General features: G+C 39.5%; 2 protein-coding genes across 9 annotated transcripts in view; one reads left to right on the top strand and one right to left on the bottom strand.

The window, feature by feature from the left end:
- The first annotated feature begins 5,338 nt into the window (after window positions 1-5,338).
- Window positions 5,339-16,884, top strand: LOC123760347 (probable peptidoglycan muropeptide transporter SLC46). The gene is made up of 6 exons (XM_045745961.2): window positions 5,339-5,561; window positions 9,842-10,018; window positions 10,503-10,604; window positions 11,700-11,837; window positions 16,129-16,369; window positions 16,692-16,884. Exons 1-6 carry the CDS (start codon window positions 5,417-5,419, stop codon window positions 16,750-16,752), a joined length of 864 nt encoding a protein of 287 aa, XP_045601917.2. The 5' UTR covers window positions 5,339-5,416; the 3' UTR covers window positions 16,753-16,884.
- A 1,200-nt stretch (window positions 16,885-18,084) lies between these two features.
- The window catches only part of LOC123760348 (inositol polyphosphate-4-phosphatase type I A), a 171,157-nt gene continuing 164,127 nt past the window's right edge, over window positions 18,085-25,114 (bottom strand). For all 8 annotated transcript variants that reach the window (XM_069338284.1, XM_069338287.1, XM_069338281.1 and 5 more), the window contains one exon: window positions 18,085-25,114. This exon is cut by the window's right edge and continues 416 nt beyond it. The gene's annotated coding sequence lies outside the window, so the exon portion shown is untranslated.

Genomic DNA, 25,114 nt, shown 5'->3' with positions numbered 1-25,114 from the left:
AAGAAGAGCTTGTCTTCAGCACACATGCACAGATGTGCAAATAAAGAGCGCTAATGACGTCCCAGGAACACACAGAGTGCGTGATGGGCTAAACACACAGTTTAAGAAATGGCTCATTACTAATTTGTGAGCTTATCCAGTCTAAAGAATGATTTAAATAATACATTTATACAACGTTTTTAGATTGCTCTGAAATGGTACATTGAGGCTGAAATGTGTGATGAATTATGAGCAGGAGTGTACAAGTGACAATCTATTTGGATTTAATCTCTCTCTCTCTCTCTCTCTCTCTCTCTCTCTCTCTCTCTCTCTCTCTCTCTCTCTCTCTCTCTCTCTCTCTCTCTCTCTCTCTCTCTCTCTCTCTTGACCTGTGAACTTTTCATCTTCGTGACAGCTTTCACTTCCTGGCGTGAACGGAGGACAGGCGCCCAAAGAAAGGGTAAAATGTCAAAACAATCGAGTATGGGAAAAGTGTTTTCACTTTATTTTCACGATTTCTAGCCACCGAGTGTATCACTGTGGGTTTGTGCTTGGGCGATGTTGTTTGTGTGTTCGTGTGTCAATGTTTGCGTGTTCGTGTGTCAATGTTTGCGTGTTCGTGTGTCAATGTTTGCGTGTTCGTGTGTCAATGTTTGCGTGTTCGTGTGTCTATGTTTGTGTGTGTCATTCTTAGTGTATGGGTGCGCACTCAGTTATGCTTGTGGGGGATGAACTTCGGTTCTTTGGTCCTCGCACTGTTAGTCCTCACTTTCAGCGTTGCCCAATCGTTTCTTTGCTCCATTTTTGTTTAGTCTTATTAGCCATTATCATTTCCCTCCTGGTTCATTTTTCCTCCAGTGGAGTAAGAGCAGCTCTCAGAGTTTTTCCTCATATCTCAGTCACTTCATATCTGAAGTATGAGATATCGTTGAGCATTTTCTGTGTTTTGTTTTAACGGTTTTTTCAGGTGTGGGATTCATACTGGGGCTGCATACTGGACAGTGGTTCTCACGGACGTTCTCTGTAACTCTGAGAAGACTCCTTTTTTCTTTACAAGCAGTTTTTTGTATTATTATTTTCGTGTGTATTATTTAGTGTTTTTACATCTTGTAATGTCTCAAGGTCTTCCTCTGTTCTTATTCTTCCCGTTTTTTGTAATCATCAGCAAAGATTGATATGAAGGCCGTTTGCTCTGTTTGGCAGTTGACGTGTGTTAAGGGCAGGATGGTACAAGTGCCAATACCTGTGGCCCTTCACTAGCTACCTCACTCCACTTTGATATATCTCCGCTTTCACTGTGACCCTTTGTTTCCTCACCGAGAGGTACTCCCTTACACAACTGAACACACTTCCCAATTTTTGTTTAACTTGAATAATAGTCTGAATGAGGGACAGGTCTAAAGCTTAACATCCAAGAGAGAGAGGGAGGGAGAGAGAGAGAGAGAGAGAGAGAGAGAGAGAGAGAGAGAGAGAGAGAGAGAGAGAGAGAGAGAGAGAGAGAGAGGGAGAGGGAGAGAGGGGGGGGGTCGGAGGGGTGCCTGCTACCTCATTGGACACAAATAATAAATGACAGCCACTGATCCGTTTAATATCCCGGATTTTGCTTCTTTCACGAGAATCTAAATTGAACAGTCCCGAGTCTGTTTACAGAAAACTGCCTCTCATCGCGTCATGGAGGAAAGTGAGACGCGCGCACACACACACACACACACACACACACACACACACACACACACACACACACACACACACACACACACACACACACACACACACAGAAGAACACCAGAAGAACTACAGGAATTCAATGTGACAAAAGCTGTGGCACCAAACAAAATATCGCCTGGGATACTAAAAGAGGCAGCTGAAGCACTGTGCAACCTACTTGCCACAATGTTTAATTCCTCTCTAGAAACGGGAGAACTTCCTGACTGTTGGAAAATAGCTAATGTGGTGCTAATTTAGAAGAAAAGGGGAAGACAGAAACCATTAAAGTTCAGACCCGTTTCACTAACACGTATTCCCTGCAAGTTGCCAGAGAGAGACTGATCCTATACTTGCAAGGAGTCCGACAAGATGACATAAATCAAACAAGAGCGAGAGGGACAAGCAGACTGCATATTCTTCGACTGTCAGAAAACATTCGATACAGTCCCGCATGAAAGACTCCATCTCAAACTAGAGAAGCAGGCTGCTGTACCGGCAAGAGTTCTATGGTGGTTCAGGGAGTATCTCTCAGGAAGGAAGCAAAGGGGTTACAGTGAGAGCAGAGACATCAGAGTGGAGAGAGGTTACAAGTGGAGTACCACAAGGGTTGGTTCTAGGGCCCATCCTGTTTCTAATATATGTCAAAGGGTTATAGTGAGTCCATCCTGTCTCTAATATATGTCAAAGGATTATAGTGAGAGCAGAGACATCAGAGTGGAGAGAGATTACAAGTGGAGTACCACAAGGGTTGGTTCTAGGGGCCCATCCTGTTTCTAATATATGTCAAAGGGTTATAGTGAGTCCATCCTGTTTCTAATATATGTCAAAGGATTATAGTGAGAGCAGAGACATCAGAGTGGAGAGAGGTTACAAGTGGAGTACCACAAGGGTTGGTTCTAGGGCCCATCCTGTTTCTAATATATGTCAACAACCTCGGAGAGGAAGTTTACTCCTATATATCAATGTTTGCAGATGATGCAACCCTGTCCTGACTCTTCTCATGAATACACAGATTACACATACATGAACTATACATGCAATATCGTCTCAATGATAGACAAAACTAACAGCATGTTAGTAGCCAAGACATAAATTCAGTAAATTTCATTTGTGGCTTCAAGGCGAGTATAATTCACATATTATTACGACATCGCAGTATTTTTGTGTAAACAATTTTTTAGTCAGCTGGTGTTAAACGATCTCACAGCTCAGCCTGATCTGTAACTGGGAAGAATGCGTGAGTTTATTGGTAATTAGCGAACAATGGTAGGAGAGATGGAGCATGTTATTAACGTGAGTGCCTAGAGTGCCTTCCACCCCCCCCCCCCCTCAAGGGCCACGTTACTCCACCGGTCAAAATATATCACATTCTCCTCAGAGACAGTAAATAGACGGACGGATATATATATATATATATATATATATATATATATATATATATATATATATATATATATATATATATATATATGTCGTACCTAGTAGCCAGAACACACTTCTTGGCCTACTATGCAAGGCCCGATTTGCCTAATAAGCCAAGTTTTCCTGCATTAATATATTTTCTCTAATTTTTTCTTATGAAATGATAAAGCTACCCATTTCATTATGTACAAGGTCAATTTTTTGTATTGGAGTTAAAATTAACGTAGATATATGACAGAACCTAACCAACCCTATCTAACCTAACCTAACCTTTCTCTATAGGTTAGGTTAGGTTAGGTTGCCGAAAAAGTTAGGTTAGGTTAGGTTAGGTAGGTTGGGTAGTCAAAAAACAATTAATTCATGAAAACTTGGCTTATTAGGCAAATCGGGCTTTGCATAGTAGGCTAAGAAGTGCGTTCTGGCTACTAGGTATATATATATATATATATATATATATATATATATATATATATATATATATATATATATATATATACATGGATAGATAGATGGATGGGTAGACGGATATAGATGAATATATAGATGGATATATATAGATGAGTAGATGAATGAACCCGATCAGGGTTCGAATCTACATTTCCGGGGATCACCCCTCTTCACCCCCGGCGCACACAACACCGTACCCACTTCGTGCTGCGTATGCCAGAGGGGATGAACCCTGGAAATACAGATTCGAACCCTGGTTGGGTTTGCAGGTTCGACAAAAACGAACTAATGTAAAGTAATGACGCTTCATGAGTGTACGAATCACCCAGTTTATAGAACCAGTCTGCAGAATGTTAACTGATGTTCAGGAAACCTTTCTCGAGATAGTTAAGTTTATCAAACTTTCTCTATCTTATTAACTTCCATTAAATATACTGAACTATTATTTGATATCATTTTTAATTTGTGTGTATATTTTTATATACTGCAGACCTATTGAATATCGTGTAGGCCTGTTGAATATCGTGAAGGCCTATTGAATATAGAGCAGGAATACTGAATAGAGTGTAGGACTGCTAAATATAGGGGTTTGTATAATGTAGGCCTACTAAATATAGGGGTTTGTATAATGTAGGCCTACTAAATATAGGGGTTTGTATAATGTAGGCCTACTAAATATAGGGGTTTGTATAATGTAGGCCTACTAAATATAGGGGTTTGTATAATGTAGGCCTACTAAATATAGGGGTTTGTATAATGTAGGCCTACTAAATATAGGGGTTTGTATAATGTAGGACTGCTAAATATAGGGGTTTGCACACATGTTGACTGAAAAGTATTAATGTTGACGGTTATCAACATGCAATATTGAATGTTGCCAGCTATTTCACTAATCACCTTGTAGTTTGTTCTGCACAAATGTAGGTGTATAGACACATGAATGTGCTCCCATATTTGAGCCTAAATGATTTTTGACTGAATAAATTTAATGAGAGACAAATAATGACATTATGAGGAATGAGTTTATACTGTATTCTCTGATTTTTTTTTGGCTGATCATATAAAAAAAAAAGCTCCCATTGATCATCTATTTTTTTAATACAATAAATGATATACAAAAGCAGGTTCAGTGCATAACCTTAAATAAGAAATATAAATAATGTCAAAACATTACTTTTTGATAAGGAAAATATAAATAGATTAATAATTATTGGCGTAAATAATATATTTTTTAGTAAAGGCAGCATTTTGTTCTGTGAAAGATGAAGCCAAAACGCTTAAGCAATGTTAAAAGGAACTTAATACTCGGGGGTATGTAAATGCCGAAACCTTGAGAGTTTAGAGAATTAATCAATAGATGGCGCTGTTCTGGTGGTACCTGGCTACACATACACATACACATCTCAGTTACTGTACTAGAGACCTTCCCATCTTCCTTCTCGGGTCTTTGTAATGCCTTGCTGCAAGCTGTTCTCAGACCAAGTTCATTCCATCCAGGAGTCGACTCCAAAGACGCATTCATCAATTTAACATTTTTTTCATTCAAAACAGAACTTTTCTCAAATATATATTAATATTATCATATATTAGCATATTGTGCATATTTAGGCACTGGTTAGGTTAGGTGTTTAGGTTCCGTTGGCGATTATTTGTGTTTGTAGTACGTTGGTGAAGCATTTACAGCGTTGTGGTTCGAACAAAAGTCGTCAGTGAAGCACTTGTTCCGGGAGTGCTCGAACGTCATCGAGTTTCAGCTCTAAGCAATCTAATGCTACTATTCTTATAAACAACATCGAAGTGCCTCGGAGATCTTAAGCCGTTTAAAAATGTAAACAAAGCCACAATGACTAAGGTTACGTAAATGCTTACATTTCCTTGTTTAATGGGCACTTCAGCGGCTCTTGTGTTCGTGCGGTATAAACTGCAGAGTTGTACTGTCGCCCTCGCTGCGACGACCACTGTCGCTGCTCCACTACAAGAGGTACACCACGTTAATGACTCTAGCTGTATGTGTGTGTGTGTTTTTGTTTGTGTTTGTGTGTTGTGTGTGTGTGTGTGTGTGTGTGTTGCGTGTGTGTGTGTGTTTGTGTGTGTGCGTTTGTTTGTGTGTTTGTTTGTGTGTTTGGTTTGAGAGTGAGCCATGATTTCTGGCTTGAATGCGAGTCCTGACATTAACTGATGACTCTGTCACCTCTCCACGCGTCCCCATATTAACGCATCCACGTTCTCGTCACCCGGCTCATTTATGCGTGAGGACAGTGTTGAAGTAGTTCTGTAATTACCCCCATTGCTTGTTGTCTGATAAAACGCCTTGGAGGAGAGGCTGGAGACTTGGAGGAGTTAGGGGATCCATCAGGCTCTGATGGGTGTAAGTCTCCGGGTTGTGAAGTGCGCAAACACTTTGGCATTTGGAGAAGATCATTAGTCCAGGGCACATAATGAGTAGTTCAGTGGTTTAGTGACCAGTGTTGTCTGTAACCGTATGTCTGTGGATTATAGTACTCTCGAGCACTGCTTCCTTCTGTAACCTGTTGGTAAACACGGTGGTGCTAGTTACTGCTCATGCTTTTAGGGAAGTGGTTATTGAAGGGAGGGTTTTGTGTGTAGTTCTGGGTATTGTCTCCAGGCACCTGATGATCGTATATTTTCACTGTACCCTCTAGTGACATGTCTCTGTGTGATTAATAGAAGCACAGTGGTTACTGCGCTGTGCTGAGGGGTCCGTTATCTTGACTTAAGAGTTGTTGGTTATAGGTTTGAGAGTTTATACTAATTATGAGTTGTAAATGTTTAAAACATACACATGCGCGCGTACATACACAACCTTTTTAAGTGCTATATACAACCTTCGCAAGACCTACTTTTATGTATGTAGCCACACCGTAAAAAAAAAGCTGGAAAAAGTCCAAGGTTATGTAAAAAGACTTGATCTTGAGCCGAGAGGCCCGAGCTACGAGGGCAGGCTGAGGGAACTGATCCTCGCCACATTGATGGACAGGAGAAGTTAGAGGTTACACAATAATAATATTCAAGATTTTAAGTTTAATTGCTAAAATAGTCAAAACCCCAATGAATAAAACGATAAACGGCACAACAATGGCACAAAAATAGAAGGTAAACAGTAATGAACTTACGGGTCTCGGAAAGAACTGTCAACAAAGAATGGATTACTTAAGGAAGTGTTGAAGCTGGTTCATTACTGTTTTATATGTAAATGTGAGGATAAAAAAAACGTAAGAACGGTCATTACATTCAACTAAAAATAAAAATCGAAAGGCGCGGGGTTCGTGACCCGATGCTCAAAGCAGCACTAGGCTGCTTGGACTACTAGGCAAGTAATTTTTTAAACATTTTTTTGTCAATTTTACTATAAATTATCTACTTTATAATTGTTAGTTTAAGAACGTACCCTAAACGCTATGCGTGCTAGTGGCTTTACAAGAATGTAAAAACTTCATTTCTATGGTCTCTTAACCCCCAGTGTACCGTCTTGTATATAAATAAATAAGTAGTGCAAGCAAAACTCCCTAGTAGCAGCAGTAGGCTGTACTAAGCGAGTACGCACTGAACCCCACAAGAGTACACACCACCCTTCAACACGCGATCAGGAAGTGACGAAAGCGAACCATAAAAACGAACAAGTTGGATGGAATGCGATAGGAATTCTGATGCCTGACGGACATTAGGTTACGCTCGGCCGCTTGTGTCGGTCGCTGCTGCTTCTCTGCGCGCACCGTTCTCGCCCTTGTGTCTGCCCTCGCCAGAGGTGCTGCTTAATATTATCGTCTGATTGCTTATGATGCGACCATCTTCTCGTGAACTGTGTTACAGCTCCGGTGTCGGGCACACAGTGTGTAGGGGGGGGGGTGTAGTGAGTGTGTGGGGGGTGTAATGGGTGTGTGGGGGGGTGTAGTGTGTGGGGGGGGTGTAGTGAGTGTGTGGGGGAGTGTAGTGAGTGTGTGGGGGGGTGTAATGGGTGTGTGGGGGGGGGTGTAGTGAGTGTGTGGGCGTGGTGTGTGTGTTAATGCTATCTATCCTCAACAAACTGAATTATTAAAAATGAGAATTACAGTATAATTATATTTATTTAAGGTTAACCATAGTATTATCATTTTTCTGAGACAAGGGCTTTCAAAGAAAATGCTTTTATCCTGAATATAAAAGGCGTAGTCTCATGTAAAATGTCAATCGCGACCAAACTGCTGTAATTGATATTATAATTGTATTGGGGTACAGGCAACCAGTATATATATACATGTTAGGCTTATATCGACTGCTATCCTCCCCCCCCCCCTCCTGGTAAAGTCAAACTACTGACTCTCCCAATTAAGGATACAACCCCACAACAAGCTTTTGCCCTCCAAATAACACGTCGTATTTTGACGCATACTCTACTTAAGGACAAAAGCTGTCATACTAGAAAATGGAAGCGGCTTGCGAAATTGACGTACTGTCCCGTTTTCCGTTTTGGGTCCTCTGGTAGGTTAGAATAAGGGCACTTTAGTGCGACAGTTTCTTGACGTTGGCAAACCTTATAACTGGCTGGTGAACTCCTTAATTTACTGCTAAGTGAACAGCGTGCATTAGGTAAAAGGAAACGAGCTTAATCATATGGATTATATATGGATTCCACGCTGGAGCTGCATACTCCATGATTGGTCTGACATGTGTGATATACATAGTTTTGAATTTATTTCTTAAATTTCTAAAGTTTAACTTATCCCGTGTATAAGCGGTGCTGGAATACCATTAAGCGTTTTGTTGTCTGCAATCACTGATGTTAAACTTGGTGACCTCACCTGATTGGCCAATTGCTGCAAGTGACACGGGTTTGAATATAAACTTATCCTCTTATTACAGTCTCCGTGGTGTAGTGGTAAGACACTCGCCTGGCGTTCCGCGAGCGCTGTCATGGGTTCGTATCCTGGCCGGGGAGGATTTACTGGGCGCAATTCCTTAACTGTAGCCTCTGTTTAACGCAACAGTAAAATGTGTACTTGGATGAAAAAACGATTCTTCGCGGCAGGGGATCGTATTCCAGGGACCTGCCCGAAACGCTACGCGTACTAGTGGCTGTACAAGAATGTAACAACTCTTGTATATATCTCTTCGCTCAGAGTACTTGTACAAGGTTTCAAGAACTGTATTAATACCCCTATCAATCGTGAATCATATTCTATGTATATACAAAGATATCGGATACTAACTCTTACACTGTAGAAGTGCGGGGCTGACTCACTCATTGTGTTGGTGAGGTCGACCACAACAATGACCTGTTAAGGTTATCTTACACATGCACGCGACGAGTTGGCTCCATTAAGGCTAAGCTGACGGTGGTGCTCTTGCGTGCTTTCCAGTAGTTATCGAGAAATACTTTTACGTGTCATTAATTGACGATAGCAAATATGTTTCAGTACTAGACACTAATAAATTTAAAGGATCGCCTTTTTAAAAAACTACAAACTTTTAAATTAAATGAGGTTCCCGAAAGGCTGACTTTTTAAACGTCGCGCTTAGTATCAGAATAAAAAAATGAAGAGGGTCACAGAAGCTTCTCCTCTTCTCCCTAAGAGTGTGGAGAAAGTGAACGCTGACGGCTGCTCCTTGCCAACAAAATGCTCGATTTTCTTCGGGATCTTCAGCCAGATTACTGTTGAACCTGTCATGTTCATTGCTACCATGTGTTTGGGCATTGAAAATGTTTTCCTGGTCAACCTTTGGGTCGACAAGGAGTGTCAGCGTCTCAGTTACAGCCAAGATGTCTGCCAGCACTTGGATTCTGGAGAGCACCAAGTGGAGCAGGACGCCGTGCAGGAGAGAGCTGACAAAATGAATTCAGTGTACGGCCTATGGATCCAGAATCTGCCTACTGTGTTCGTAGTGCTGATCCTTGGAGCCTGGAGTGATACTCGTGGCAAACGAATGCCCATCTTTTTGCCCATACTTGGATTTTTCTTGAAAGCTATTGGTGTCTTAGTAAACTGCTTGTGGTGGGATTTGCCTCCAGAATACATTTTGTTGGCCTACACTCCGTACGGATTTTGTGGGGGACTAATGGGAGTGGCCCTTGGCGCCAGCGTCTATGTAAGTGCCATCACATCTCGGAGGTCTCGTAGCAGCCGAATTACAATTTTAAACGTCATAGCCGTTATGGGGGTTCCCACAGGGAATGCCTTTGGTACGTTCGTGTATGAGAGATACGGATACAATTACGTTTTCGGGGGAGAAATTGTACTGTGCCTTATTTGCATGATATATATCTTAACCCGACTTGAGACATGGCCAGGTACCCGGTCCCTGCACACACACCCGGAGCGAGTCGACAGGGGCAGCGTGTGGGAGGTTCTCAAGCCCGCCAGACTGGCAGAGACGGCCACTGTGGTCTTCAAGAAGCGTGAGAATGGCGCGCGAACGCAGATAGTCGGCCATGTCGTCATCATTTGGTTCCTCCTGTTTGACAGCGGTAAGCTTTTGTTTTGGTCTAAATTATTCATCACAATATTGTAAATACCTGTGTGATCTTGCACGGTTTATTGCAGTGTATATTTTACGCTAATTCTAATAAATATTATGATTTTTCAAAAGATCTCTAATATTTGTGTGTTTTGTCTGTGGCTCTTAAACACAGCTTAAATGGGGTGATGTGAATTCCCCTTGATGCTTCCCACAGCCTGTAACCCCACTCCCCCCCCCCCCCCTTCCCCCACACAGCCTGCATCCAATACCATCTTATACCCACACCACTAGATACCTGTAGCCCATCATGGTACAGTGGGTAGTGAGTGTTTTAGACGAGTCCAGAGACACGAATTCACTCTTTTTGCCGTAATATTTGTTTCGTATCTAAATCTATGAAAGATAAATTTGTCTGTTAAGAGGCCAAACACTTGGGTCTAACCTCACTAAACTTCTCAAGTGTGACTAGGTCTGTTTTTCCCCCTCGACAGGCGTGTTTCAATTCGAATTTCTGTACACGAGGAAGAAGTTTGGATGGGACTACTTCACGTACACCCTCTTCAGCATCACCAAGTCACTAATGCGCGCCATGGGTAAGCGCACATATTTTCAGTTACAATAATAATTCGTTTTGTCGGGGAAAAGTTTTTGTTGTTGGAGGGGTGTTGAGTGGGGGTGATATCTTGGGCAAACTAGTGCTATGTCTAGACACTTGGAGGGCATATATTTATCATAGAAATATACGGGTGTAGGTGGGTTAAATTGTGCGTTGAATTAGGTCGTGAAGAATATATTCAGTCGTGGGTGGGGGGGGGAAGCATACATTATACGACACTTATTGATTGCTGGGCAGTGAGTGTATATGCAGAGTGGGGGGGGGAAGAGTTGTTGACACCATAAGCACAGTAATGGGATTGGTAGGCAACAGTCGTTTTACCCCTAATTGCACTAGGGCGGATTCACAGAGCTCTTACGTGTTCACCTTCTGTATTCGTATCTCTTATCTCGGACATGGCGGCTTTCTCCGTATTTACTAAACAGTTTTAAGAGATGGAAGTTTTCCCTTGACATAATAAAACTTACACATGTCCAAGTTCTTCTGAAGTGTACAACTCGTTCACTGCCGAGTCCCTTACTGCCAGTTTAACAGTAAAAGTTATGTTTCTATAACTCTTATGACATATGTATTTTGGGAAAAAGATAAATAAATATCAGAATAAGATATGAACCAGAGAAACAAGATATAATTACATAGCACATGTTTACCCACAATGTTACAAGCTTGCCAGTCAAGCAAGAAATGCTTCAGATTCAATAAATCCATGGCAAATAAAATATTGAAGCCTATGGCGGCTTCTTAGCCGCCATAGGCTTCCTGTCCTCGTCAAGGTCACTAGTGTTAGTGGCCCTCGGGTAACAGCCAACCATGTCTCATTATTGATAATTAATATTATCTCAGGGAAATATTAAAACGCTCCTGCTCTTAGTACTGTAAAGTAGTCCGCGCGTCTGTGGCATGTTACACTAAACACAAAGTGTACCTTTGCAAATAAATGTTAACGTGATGTGAAATATCTGGTCGGGATATTTTAAATGTTAAGTGGAGAGTAGATTTTGAGAGCACTGCGCTTTGAAATTTTCTTTCATATACTCTCAACAAAAACGCAAATCGACTTTCTCTTTTACAGGGAGCTTCGTAATAATGCCTACGATGAGCTACCGGTTTAGAGTGGAGGACTCCCTGCTAGGCTTCACTGGCGCTGCCTCGTACATGTTCCAGTACATCATCACCGCCACGGCGCCTGTTGGATGGGTCCTCTTTGTGGGTAAGTTCATGAGGAACAGCTGCCCACTGCTGGTCACTCGTAGGCTGTTATTTTGCAAATTGAGCAAGAGTTCTTACCTAATAATTGTGCTTATGAGGATTGAGTTTAGGCTATTTGGTCTCTCAATATTCAATCAACTGGTCTTGTCTTTGATTTTCACATATGTATGGAGTTGGATTTTAAAATTCAGCAGTGTTTTGGGATTTACGGTTCCGTCGGGTAGGCAGTTCCATGGGTATATAACCCTGAGTAAAAAGGCATCTCTTGTTTTCAGTCTTACATTGTGGCTTGTTGAGCTTGAAACTGTTGCGTTTTGTTTGTTACATCTGACCTTTCGAAGTTGTTGTCCAGATCAATATCCTCCAAATTGTTCAGTATTTTAAGAGTTTTGACAAGATCAATCCTGTCATGTCTGGTTTGCAGTGTGGCTCTCAACCGTTTCTGGTATGAGAGTCGAATTAGTAATGGAATGAATTTTGTTGCCCGGTGTTGAACTTTCAACAAAGCATCTGTATCTCTCTAAAGATGTCTCCATGCTTGGATACAATTCAAAGTGCGGGCGCGCCAGAGATTTATACAGTTGATTAACTGCCCTCTTTTTCCTAAAGTCAATGGTTCGCTTGACTGTTCCTAGGGTTTAGTTAGCTAGTTAGCACGTTTTCTTTCGTAGTTTTTTTGTGGGGGGGGGGCTTATCAGATTTCCTAGGTGGCTGAATTTAACGCCTTTCTATAAATCTCTCAATCTAGTATGTTCATCATTGATTTATACCTTATCTAAGGGGTTCAGTTTATCGAAACTCTATTTCATTGACTATCATCCATCTAATACCCTTTCTTTTATTTATCCTTTTTGGTGCATTTATGGACGAGTTCAATTACATTTTTTTAATTTTCCCATGAGGCTTCCATGTCATGATCCCTCCGTTCCCTCCAGGAATTTTTTGCAATTCCTTTCTCATTCCTTGGACCGGGCGGTAGATCGACGGTCTCGCTTCATGCTGATCAGCAACTTTTTATATTGTTGCTGTGTCAACCCTGAAGCATACTCCCACTATCAGTCTGCTACCTTTGTTGTTGTAGCACGGGCTATGGTGAGCCCGTTATGGACTTACCTGGCACAGGAGCGGGGCTGTAACTGTGTCTGCATACCATTCTGCCCGAAACGCTGCGCGTGCTAGTGGCTTTACAAGACTGTAATTACCATATTTGTATCCTCACATTCCTTATGTACATTCTTGTATATGCATAAATAAATAAATAAATAAATAAATTTTCAGATAGTATGTTACCGAATACAGATTCCGAGGATCCTACGGTGTTCAATTCCTCTGTTGGTTGCATTAAAGTCCTCTTTCACGTACTGCATTACTCCTCCGGCTCTTATTGTTCTGTCCTTTCTGAATGGTGCGTCTCGCTTCATGCAGGTCGGCGTTCAATCCCCGACCGTCCAAGTGGTTGGGCACCATTCCTTTTTCCCCCGTCCCATCCCAAATCCTTATCCTGACCCCTTCCCAGTACTATAGTCGTAATGGCTCGGCGCATTTTCCCTGATAGCCCCCTTTCTTACTGAATGGTGTATGGTGTCCTGGAAGATGGAATTTTCCATCAATTGTATCCTCTCGTCTCCCATGCTTTGCTAAGGCCAAAGATTCTCCGCCTCGCGAGGTCTGGTGTTGGTGAGTCAGGAGTGTGGTGAGTAGCGTTGAGATAGTTCACCCTTGATGCTACCTGCTGGGCTGATTAACCTTATCACCTTATCAGGTCATTCAGGAGAACGTGATTATAAAAAGTTTAAATGTAATGTTGAAGGGAATGAATTACACACACAATGGCAACAAGAACACAGTTATAGAAACGTTGGTTAATAGGTCTTGATTCACTAATGTCGTAAATTATATCTGGTTACAATATATAAGCCTCTAGTTATGACTACAAGACTATATCCGTAAGAGAGCCTGTCGGTCTTGGATGCCAGATGCTTTGGGGCTAAGCTATCTACCTTGTCTACCTTGTGTAGCTTGTAGGGATCAACGGCCCCGCGGCCGGGTCTCCGACCAGGCTTCCCGGTTGGTCGTCTTATCAACCAAGTTGTTCGATGCGGTTGCTCACAGCCTGACGTATGAATCACAGCCTGGTTGATCAGGTATTCTTTGGCGGTGTTTCAATAGTTCTCTCTTGAACACTGTGAGAGGCCGGCCAGTTATGCTGTGCTCCTTACATGTAGCAGGAGTGTGGCGAAAAGTCTTGGGGGGGGTCCTTCATGTTGCTTATTCTCCCTCAGCGTACCAATTGCATTTCTGCTTTTCAATGGGACTATTTTACACATCCCGCCATGACCTACTGGTTTCATGTGATGTAATCTCCGTGTTCAGATTTTAAACCAGTCTAAAAGAATTTGGACTTTCAACCAGATTTGGAACCTGCACCAGTCTGGACCCTGAGTGCGTGGGCATGCTGTCTATGGCTACTCCAAAGTCCAGTGGGGTCAAGGTGATATCTGATATGTGGTTCGATGTTGGTGTCACATTCATTAAGAATTCATTTGAATCATTGATCTTCAAATGCGTTCCGAGGTTCACTGAAAACAGAATCGCGAAGCCTCAATATTTCACTCATTTCTTTGTCTTCTGAGAAAGTGGGAGAAAAAAACTCGACCAGTTTTCCAGGGTAAATTATCTGGGGGTTCAGGACACACAGGTTGGTCTGGATTGCCAGAATTCAAAAGGAAACACGATGCTATAGTGACATACTGACCCCCCTCCCCAGCCCCCTTCTCTCACAGAAGGCTGACCCAACACCTTCCTACAGATTCAAAGAAAACAGAGAACTACTGTAATTTTAGTATTTCCCATGCTAGGCTCCTCCCATCTGCTGACCCACCCACATGACAATGAGGAACTATTATATTATTTTTGTAAGTGAGCGATAGATTCGGAGGCCTGCATAGATACCGAGTCAACGAGGGTAAAGAAAGGTGGGAAGACGGGCAGAAAAACCCAGACAACAACAACAACAACACAAACAGAAATAGGAAAAGTGGAGAAAGGGAGGGGGGAAGAGGGGGGGGTGTTTAAAGAGAGGGAAGTGGGAGAAAGGTTGGAGCGAGGAAGAAAGTTAGCGACGAGAGGTTGATATTGCAAATGACTTGGTTAAATAGACTGCACTTGGTATGTGGTAATCTGGTATATAATAATAATATTATTATTATAGGAGATCGGAACTGTTTGGATTATAGAGTTCCCTCTTATCAAGGAGGAGGCTGTATATGACGTCCCTTATCCAATCACCAGCCAGACAAATGCTGCTTAATCTGGTTGATTTAATGATGTGAACATCATCCTTTCACAGCTGTTTAGCATCAACCTATTGTGCTGCTACCAGCTGTCCCAGTTTCCACATCTTTTTACTACTTGGAACATTTCCAATTTGCAGCTCGCTGGCATTCTAGTGTTGACCTTTGTAGCATTTGTTCATGTACAGGAATTTGGGTGATAATATGATAAGATTCAAAGATTAGACTTTATGATAAGATTGGGAGTTTAGCAGTTTTGGATGTTTACTTAATATAGTCTTGGTTACAGCAGTTTGTTGTTGTAAATGCAATGAATTGTTGGGATAGTCGAGATGAGGTCTGGAGCAGAGAGCTCGAATGCAGGCAAGATTGAAAAGCTTTAATATGGGACGAAAGCAATAGTTCGAGTGCGGCCGGAATGTGACTGTCTGCACTGTGGCAAGGTTGTAACCTCTTGAGAGTAGGAACTAGAATCAATGAGTGTTACATTGTTGTTAGCTGGCCTGCTTGATCCTCTACCTTTGTGAAGAAATTTATTTTAATTAGTGCATGTAGGATTTGTGTAGAACTTCTTGGAATGTGGAATTCTTATGGAGAAGTTAAGTGGAATTAACAGGCATATCCATGAAATTTCTGAGAATTTGGAGAAATTATATTACTCTTAATATAATTGCTACAACCTTCAACTTTGCTCTACGTAATTTCCATGTTGAATTGTTATTTCCCTACTTGGTTTATTTTCAATATTAATATTTTAATTTGTACTTCACTGTTCTATGCTACCTTGTTTTGAAACTAGAATTGCTATCTTATTACCAATTCACTTGCATGTTATTTACATGCATAAGATGTCCTGGATGAATGTAAACACACACACAATTAGGTGACATGATGGCTCACTAACAGATCAAACGTGTAAACTCAACCAGATAACAAATTTAAGGTATTTTGGTAAAACATACAAGCATTATAGTTTTCAGTTATACTTTGTGTGTTTAGCTGGGGTAGCCTCCTGCTGCTGTGACATGAGCTTCGGGTCATCCCGTGGGGCTCTCTCTAAGCTGGTGACAGAGGAGGAGCTGGGAGCCATCTTCTCCATCGTGGCCGTGGGTGAAGCGGTCCTGCCTCTCGCCAGCGGTCCTCTCTTCACTGCCGTCTATAATGCCACACTCGACGTCTTCCCCGGTGCCATTTTTGCCCTTACATCCTGCTTCTTTGCCATCATCTGCTGCCTGTACACGTAAGTTTGAATTCAGGTTGCGGGTTTTCTGGAATTCAACTGCTGAAAAGAACATTTCTTAGGGCCTTCAGGTTGGGGCTCTCGGAATTTAAGAGTGGTATCTACATACATTCCAAAGTAGGAATAATAACAAACGAAGTAGAGCTAGACATTTTGAATTTAAAGTGATACATAGCCTTCCTGGCTTGGTGTTTTCTTTTGATAATTACTTTGAATTTATAGTTAGCTATATAATCCATAACATTGCTTGCATTAGTCATCAATTAAGGTGATCAGATATCCTCTCCAAATGCTGGGATTAACAGTTTCACATTTTCCACAGGTGGTTGATGACTCGCCCTGAAAGACCATTGCCTAATAATGTCAAATTTTTTGTTCGCTAGCTCGACTACTCATACACCAAGAAAGTGAACAGGTGCACATCAGTTCTGCTAGTCCAAGTATATTTTTTTTGTTTGAACTGCCACCACCTTAAGTCATAAGTAACCTTAAAAAATAAAACTGATTTAACATATTGTCTTAGAGTATTATTAGTTGAGACACTAGAACTTGATTGCACCTAACTGTAGTTAGAAATATAAAATAAGTATAAACAAAAATGGAGATGAGAAATTTTATCCAAATTAACTTGGCCTCAAAAATAAAAAGAATATATAACATTGTCCATCATTCCTATTACAGTATTTATACCCTGTATATCCCATCTACTATATGTATGTATGTTATATATATAATTTTAAATAGTTATGTCTGAGATTCTGGGCAAGATGCTTGAAGTTAGCTTCACCTAATTTTTTCTCGGTAATTATTGTTGGGTACATGCCTAACAAGGACAGATAGGGATAGATGTAAAAGAAAAGGGTGCCTTCTGACACATGTGCCAAACGTTTCCCAAAACAAATTCTTTGAATACCATTGACCTGAATACCAGAATTTTTTTTTTTTTTTTTTTTTGTCATATCGTAAAGGATTGTGATGATCACACCCAAATTTTCAACATACAGTACTTTGACCATCAGGCAAATCTGTGTGTTTTCGAGCAGCACCAGGTACCCACAATGCTGGTTATCTTGAGGTTACCTGCTGTTGATTCTGGGTGTCAAGATCCCCACAGCCCAGTCTCTGACCAGGCCTCCTGATTGGTCTGGTTTTGTCAACCAACCTCACTCTGCTCAATAGAACACGTGCACATGCGCGAGCGTGTACGTTCGTCCGTCCAAAGTTGGTGCCTTCTTTTGGTAATCACCTACCACATGTTTAGAATCTGCACCTGCATCTCTCCAACACCCACCCACCTGATGTCCAGCATCTATATACCCTTTCCCGAGTGAGTGAATGACAGAAAGACAGAGACAGTAGTTTCGAAGCATCTTTCAAAGCATGACAAGTTTACTGGGAAAACAGGACACTATGAGAATAGCTCTCATGGTGTCCCATAATTACCTGTGTAATTATTGGTAATTATGCTTGGGTAGTTACACACAAATGGAACTGTGTAACAAAATGGAGCTGGAAAAGCTCCAGGCTTGGCCAGGACCCCTGACATCAAAAAGAATAGTCTTTCAGACTCGGAGCCTTTTGATAATTACTTTATAATATATAATGATTACTTTCAGCACTAAACGGTTAACTTCATAAATTCCAAAATACCACTTCTGGTTTGCCACATTATTTAAGATGCTTATCACAAGAGGAAACAATAATTTATGACGATATATTAATGGTGGTTACTTTATTATGTATCTAGAAAAATAGCAGCAATATTACAAGTTCCTTATCCTTTCATCTTTAGATAAAGCCTGTGAAAATTCTATTACTAACAATTAACAACTTTCATATATTCAAGAGAATGTACATTTTACAATTATTTGGAAAAGTAAGCAAAAGTTATGCAAGACTAATAAAGCATTAACAATCTGTGAGGACAAGGTACATCAGAAAACTACTTTTAGTAGAAATCTTTCCCAATGTATTTAAGAGTTCTGAACCCTATTGAAAGTGCAAGAGTTTTCATTTTTTTTTCCGAGGCCATTGTCTGCAACTGATATAGAAATTTTGTAAATTCGTAACCTTAACAGTTTCCCAAAACATTCAATATAGTGTTTTGCAGTATGCTTTTTTTTCTAAGTTTCTGTCCTCAACTCTACATACAATAATTTAATTAACATTGCAATACTGTCAATAAACAAAACTAGATTTATTAAATAAGCCAACTTACATGAAATTAAATGTCGCCACTTTCCTTAACATTCTCCAAAGGATAAATTTTATGATTATAAACCATAGCATCTCGGCTCATTCTCATACTGTTCACAATCACAATCCTTAAACGTTTCCTAACCTACATCTAATATTAGCTAATGCCATATTAGCTTTCATCACTGCAATATATTGCAACATCTTTGGCAATATCCCTTAAACCTAAGGGAAAACAAACCTACAAAAACTACTTACTGCACTTTAAATCCCCATAACATTATGTACTGAAGAAAAGGATCTAGTGTTAAATGTATTGAAATGCTTCTTTCTGGTGAACTTTTTGGTGGCTCCTTGGGGTTAGCCACCTAGATACCTATACATGTATCATGCCCCACTAGGCCCTTGCGAGTCATAAATGCCTACTGGAGATCTACGAATCTGGTTCAGTCAGAGGCAGAAGAAACTGGAGATATAAGGTCAACACAAGCCAAGAGAAAAAGGCCAAAAGAAAGGTAGAATGCACTAAAACAGACAACTGCAAGGAAAATATAAACAAACCAGACAATTGTGAACACAGTAGGTAGGTCATTACCACTGCTAATTGCAAGAAAATTGGTATGAGCCATGAGGATGATTTGAACCCACTCACTTGGCCCTCCCAAAACAAACACCCTAGACATGGTCAAAAGCAATGCAACCTGAGATTTTACTGAATCCTCTAAGGTTCCTGAGGCCTCCAACTGAAGTCCAATCAGGGTTTGGGTTTCAAAACATTGTCCCCATACACTCATGCTTATGATCCAGTAGTTTTACCGTCAATGCTTCTCATCAAATGCACAATGAAATCGCATTAGCCTGATATCACCGAGAAACTTGGTAGGCGCCAAGAGGAGGATAGCTCTAGAGGATTCGGTAGAATCCCAGGTTGCATTGCTTTTGCCCGTGGGTCATGATGTATTAAGTATAAACTTATTGAAGGGTGTTTGCTTGGAAATACCAAGTGATTGGGTTTGAATTGTCCTCATGGGTATAATTGTTTTTCTCATTAATACATCATGTTAATGATTTCATTGTGCACTGCTAATTCCTCATTCTGCCAGGTAGTGGTCCCAGCCTCTTGGGGACTGACAGGCAATACCAGATCAGTCATATGCTGCCCAAAAGAACTGAAGACTGAAAAAAGTTACAGGCTAAAATGAAGGGAACCACCAAGGAGTCCACCAGAAAGTGGCATTTCATCACAATCAATGCTGGATTTCTGTGGGAACTTCAGTCACTCCCTGAAGCTATCATTGAGAACAAAAAGAACCTACTAGGGTAAAGAGGGGAGCAACTTCCAGGAGCCCCCTCTAGAAGGGGAGAGCAGCATTGGATAATTGACCCAAACATGTAAGCCCAGACCAGCCCAGGAAAATCAACAAGCCATCATTCAGCCAAAACCTCAAGAAAAACCCAAGACATGTCAGAAAAGATCTTTATAAAAGTGGCCAAGTTATGGTACAGTAGCCATAACTGAGTAGTATATCAGTCTTTGGTTCCTGATAGGATTATAGAGACTAAGGCCTGGCATGGATTGAATTGCAAGGAGCTTTCCAGGTAGCTAGCATAAAGGAGTCAACATTGATGGAGCCTCCCAGAAAAACAAGAATGTTTTTGTTAAATTTTTAACTTAAATTTATATTAGCCATGCTTATACTTTAAGGCTAAATATCAAAGAAATATAAATCTGAAAATATTGTCCTGTGTGGGGCTTGTCAGGTCTGGCAGGGGTGAAAACAAAACCAGGACCATCAATCTTGAACACTTGACTTAAAAACATGCCTAACCAAGTTTAGGGAAAACAATCAAGGTGAGCATAAATGGTATGCAGAAAGTCTGGTGTATGTGCCTAGGGCAGGCACCCCTAAACATGTGTAGCTCAAACCAAACAAAAGACTCGACCTCAAAGTTTACAGCATATAAAAACATGTGAAGCTAACGCCAAAAATTGGAATACAAACAAAAAAGCGGCCTCTCTGCAGGGCAGTGTCCGAAGGATTGCAAACATTTATCTAGAAAAAATTGTTCGTCTCCACCACCCAAAAGGTGGAGGAGACATGATAAACAGGCACATTACTGATCAGATGTTGCCAGTCAGTGCTCGAGCTGCTGGGGCCACCACCTGGCAGCAAGAAGGTTTAACTAGTGGCGTTACTGCTCTATGTACCGTGTTCCTAATTGTCCAGTATGATTATATTTACCTTCCAGTTGTCTGTTTTGGTGTGATCTACCTTTTCTGGTCTTCAGTTAGCTTTAATAACTTGGAATGGCCTAGTGTGGCATGATGTGTAGAGCCATCCCGTTGGATAGCTCCACGAAGCCACTGAGGAGTCCCCTTCAGAAAAAAAGGTACATTTGATATTATACTAATACATTACACTGTAAATTGTGTCAAACCTTCGGTAATGCAGTATGGTAGAGCAATTTACATTTACTGTGGATATTTTTGTTGGTATTAAATACCATAACCCATAATTTTCTATGTTCTTCTCTACTATATCACATCCTGAAAGCCAGAAATAACAAACCTGTAAAAATTATATTCGGCATACACTCTGAAAGCCAAAGATTCGCCTAACTTTACACTCAATAAATACTAAAGCCCATGTCATATTAAATATCTTCAGTTATGGGAATTTTATCAGAACAAAGAAGCCATAATCACAAACTAATCAATAAATTCCAAGTTGTCTATTTGTCAATACAGGCTTAAAATTAAATAATGCTTAAGGGGAAATGGAAAACATTTAAATACCAAGTTGAAGCACACTATTACCAATTTCTATAGTTATGAATTAATCCCGTACGGTTATTAATAGTGACATAACATCGGAAAATAAACAAAATATTATCAATATTAACACTTTCCATTATAATAAAAAAAAATTCACTAATACTATTTTGATCTGAAGTAGGCATTCTTGGCAAGAACAATGATGAGGCATGATTCTATTCTTCTGTTTATATTTTAGATAATTTCATTTGCCCTTTATTCCGTGCGAGGACAGTCTACAGCATCATAATATACAATCTTAATTATTTTAAGAAGTGATGAACTTTTGCAATGTCAACATTCCTTAACTAGCTGTCCCTAGATTACAAGGTAAGGCAAATGCTCGACATCCAAACAGTAGACATCGTATATTTTGCTTTCTTTAAATACATAATATTATTTAACTAAATATTGTAATTTCAATATTGTATTTGTTTTAAAAATTATTTATTTCATGTAGCCTACATCACTTCTTTTTTACTATAAAAGTTGGAAAATGAGACACTCAAGCCTGAATTAAAAGAAAACTAATTTTATCAACAAAAAAATTAAACAACTTAATTTCTTTGAATCTTATTTAATAATTCAGCCTCACAATTTTTGACACATGAATGACTTGTATAACAGACCATCACCATCCCTCTGAAAACTTTAAGAATTTGTGTGTACTATGAAATGTGTACAAATGCTAAATTCTAGAGAACATACTTCATAAATTCACTAGTTTAAACATCAAAGTTTACTTTTTACCTAAATTATACTATTCTACAAAAATTATGATTTTTATAAACTTTGAACGACACAAAACATCATAACCACAAACTTAGCATACTATGTTACTCTTCAACATGTTTCTAAAAGCTTTCCCTGACAGCCAAATATAACCCTGTTTACTGCACAGTGGTGATATCAATACTCCAATTCTCAAGCAATTAATTAATTAATTACTTATCAACCACAGTTAAAGCTTAACCAATTTCATCACAGCCTTTAGTGGTGTGTCATTCCACTATTATGATGAAAACCTTAAGTGATTTCATTCAGTTTACCATCAACCACTACAGCTATTACCACATTAAAGTCTTATCGCAACAACACTCGGGGTCTGAATATGAAATAACACCCTCCTAGGTTTCGGTTAAAATGCTACTAATATTTTTGGGGTAAAAAGTTAGTAAAAAATTAATGTTGGCACCTATGGATACCAGTGCGTGCTACAGTACCAGTATCTGCTTGTGATGTTACCGAGTGTGGAAGGTAGAGTGAAAAATTAGGTGTCACAAACGGAACATTTTGTCCTTCACACTTTTTCATCTTAATCCACAACATATTTGGGCCCATATCCCATTGCAAACAAAAGCTTGAATAATCAAGCTATCACCAGAAAACCCTGCCCCCCCCCCCCCCACTAACTAGGCTGCTAAAGAATTAAAAACAACTCAATAAATTACACGTAGTGGATGCCTCTTCATGAAAATACAAAATGGAGGTAGAAATAATTACCACAAATTACGTATAACAAAATAATTCTTGGATAATAATACAGGACATGCATTAAAATTACCAACATTATTCATTCTTTACCAACAAGTAACACATTTCTGGTTTAGAAGAAACAAAATATATAATAATGCTTACTAATTAAATAAGGAAAAGCTCTAAAATGAGATCTGCTATCAACCCATCCTCTCGAATAGTACATTGCATTTTGACATAGAAATCCCCAAAAGACTAAAAAACTGATGTAATAAAGATCATAGCACCTGGCAAAATTAATGTGATGTCCCATTTTCTATTCAAGGGTCCGCGGTTAGGTTAGTAATCACACAGTGTTAGATTTCACTTATGATGGAATTGTTAAGATGAACGAAATACAATTCCATCATCAGTGAGCCATGATAAATTTAGTACATCAGTTTAGTTGGGAATTGTTGGGAATGCTTGAGAGGATGGGCTGTATCAATATATTGACACTGGATGCGAAAGTAAACAGAGTAGTACATCAGTTGATGATCATCTCGGGTAAGTTAAAGCTTCCATACATGAGTGTTACTTCAAAATTCAGATCTGGGAGAGGCACTTGCCCATTAATTTAAAACTAAAATATCTTGCTCTGATTCTTGCATCAAAAGTTCATGAAATCTATTATATTAACGCTAGTTATATACAGTACATGGAATTTAAAAGAAATGTATCATGGCTCAACATACCTTATTATATTACGAACGAAACAAAATGCAACAATATACATATTGAAAAAAAAAAGACTCAATTTCATAGCCAAAGTAACGTGGAACGTACAAATATATAAACAATACGAGACTTTGAATGCAACAAAAATAAATATTTTATATGTAATGAATGGGTAACTGGATTCCATGATCTATGAGTGTGTTTACTGTAGTATGACAGAATATCACAAGATTGAAAAATAAATCTGCCTACTGAATAATGAGCAAAATACGTACAGTACTGTAATGCTAAATACGGTACTTGTGGTATCAACAATAGTATATTAGAACTGATGTCATTAAATAAACTTCACACTCCTATACCAGGAGCATAAATAATTTGGATAAAATAGTAGCTAAAAATTACTTTATAATAGATTTTTTCTATTATTTTTCTAGAGAGTCTAAGGAGGATGCAGCACATTCACAATTGTAGTTAAAGAGTTGTAAAAGAAAAAATAAGAAGTATAGAAAGATTTAAAACTGTTGCAAGAATATCCAATGCTGTATACTGATGGACAAGACATTGAGTTGAAAGAGTAGTGAAACTGGCAAAAGATGTAATTAGCAGAGTGGTCAAGTGTTGCTGAAACCTTCAAAGAAGGTTATAATGTAGACACATCTATATGCTATATAGATGGACAATTTTAGATTATTATTATTGTACTTTGACTAAGAAAGAATAGGAAAGGCTGAGTAAACTCTCAGATCTCAAGACCATATTTACAAACATGTAAGTTGCAATTTCATAATTCATGTGAGTGTCAAATCATTGTCTCATGAAGTGCTACTAGATAGAACACAGAGGTGAGCAAATGGTCCTAAGGTATGAAATTTGGGACAATCTAGGTAATTGTCTTTTGAAAGGATAAAAAGAGGGGATATATTGGTAGGTAGATACATATTAACAAACGTTTTAAATCACTTCTTGACTCTGATTTACAAAGTGTGAGGAATGCTATGAGTACAAAACACGTTATTGGAATGATGTCTTTGATGTGGCACTAAATATGGCAAAGTAAACCTCTGCATCTAACACACAATTATTTAGACCAATCTTTAGAAATTTAAACATTTCGTTATCATAATTTGTTTTATAGCATATAAGAGCTGAATTTTGTGGTGCAACATTATTTCATATACAGATACTATAAGCATATTGGTATTTAATTACCAAATAACCTGTATCTTACTCTAGATTACTGTACTTAATGGCAAGGGCAATTTTAATTACTTAAAACCTAAAACAATCACAGAAGCAGACTTCTCATTAACAATATAAAAGTCTATCAATCAAAAGACCTGAAGCTCATAAAAAAAAGGATAAGAACAATATAAAAATACAGAGTAAAAATAAGTGTACAGTCAAACCCTTAAAAGAGATTTGTTTCAGAGGTGTGTAGTGCTGTCCACACTGATATGGGAAGACTTATCTGACTTCATATGCCTTCCCATAAATGAAAACCAAAAATTAAAATGGTTGCTACATTAGATCATTTTTCC

This window comes from Procambarus clarkii, chromosome 39, assembly GCF_040958095.1.
Source record: "Procambarus clarkii isolate CNS0578487 chromosome 39, FALCON_Pclarkii_2.0, whole genome shotgun sequence".
NCBI classification, from domain to species: Eukaryota; Metazoa; Arthropoda; class Malacostraca; order Decapoda; family Cambaridae; genus Procambarus; species Procambarus clarkii.
This window is presented reverse-complemented; position numbering and strand designations above follow the sequence as displayed.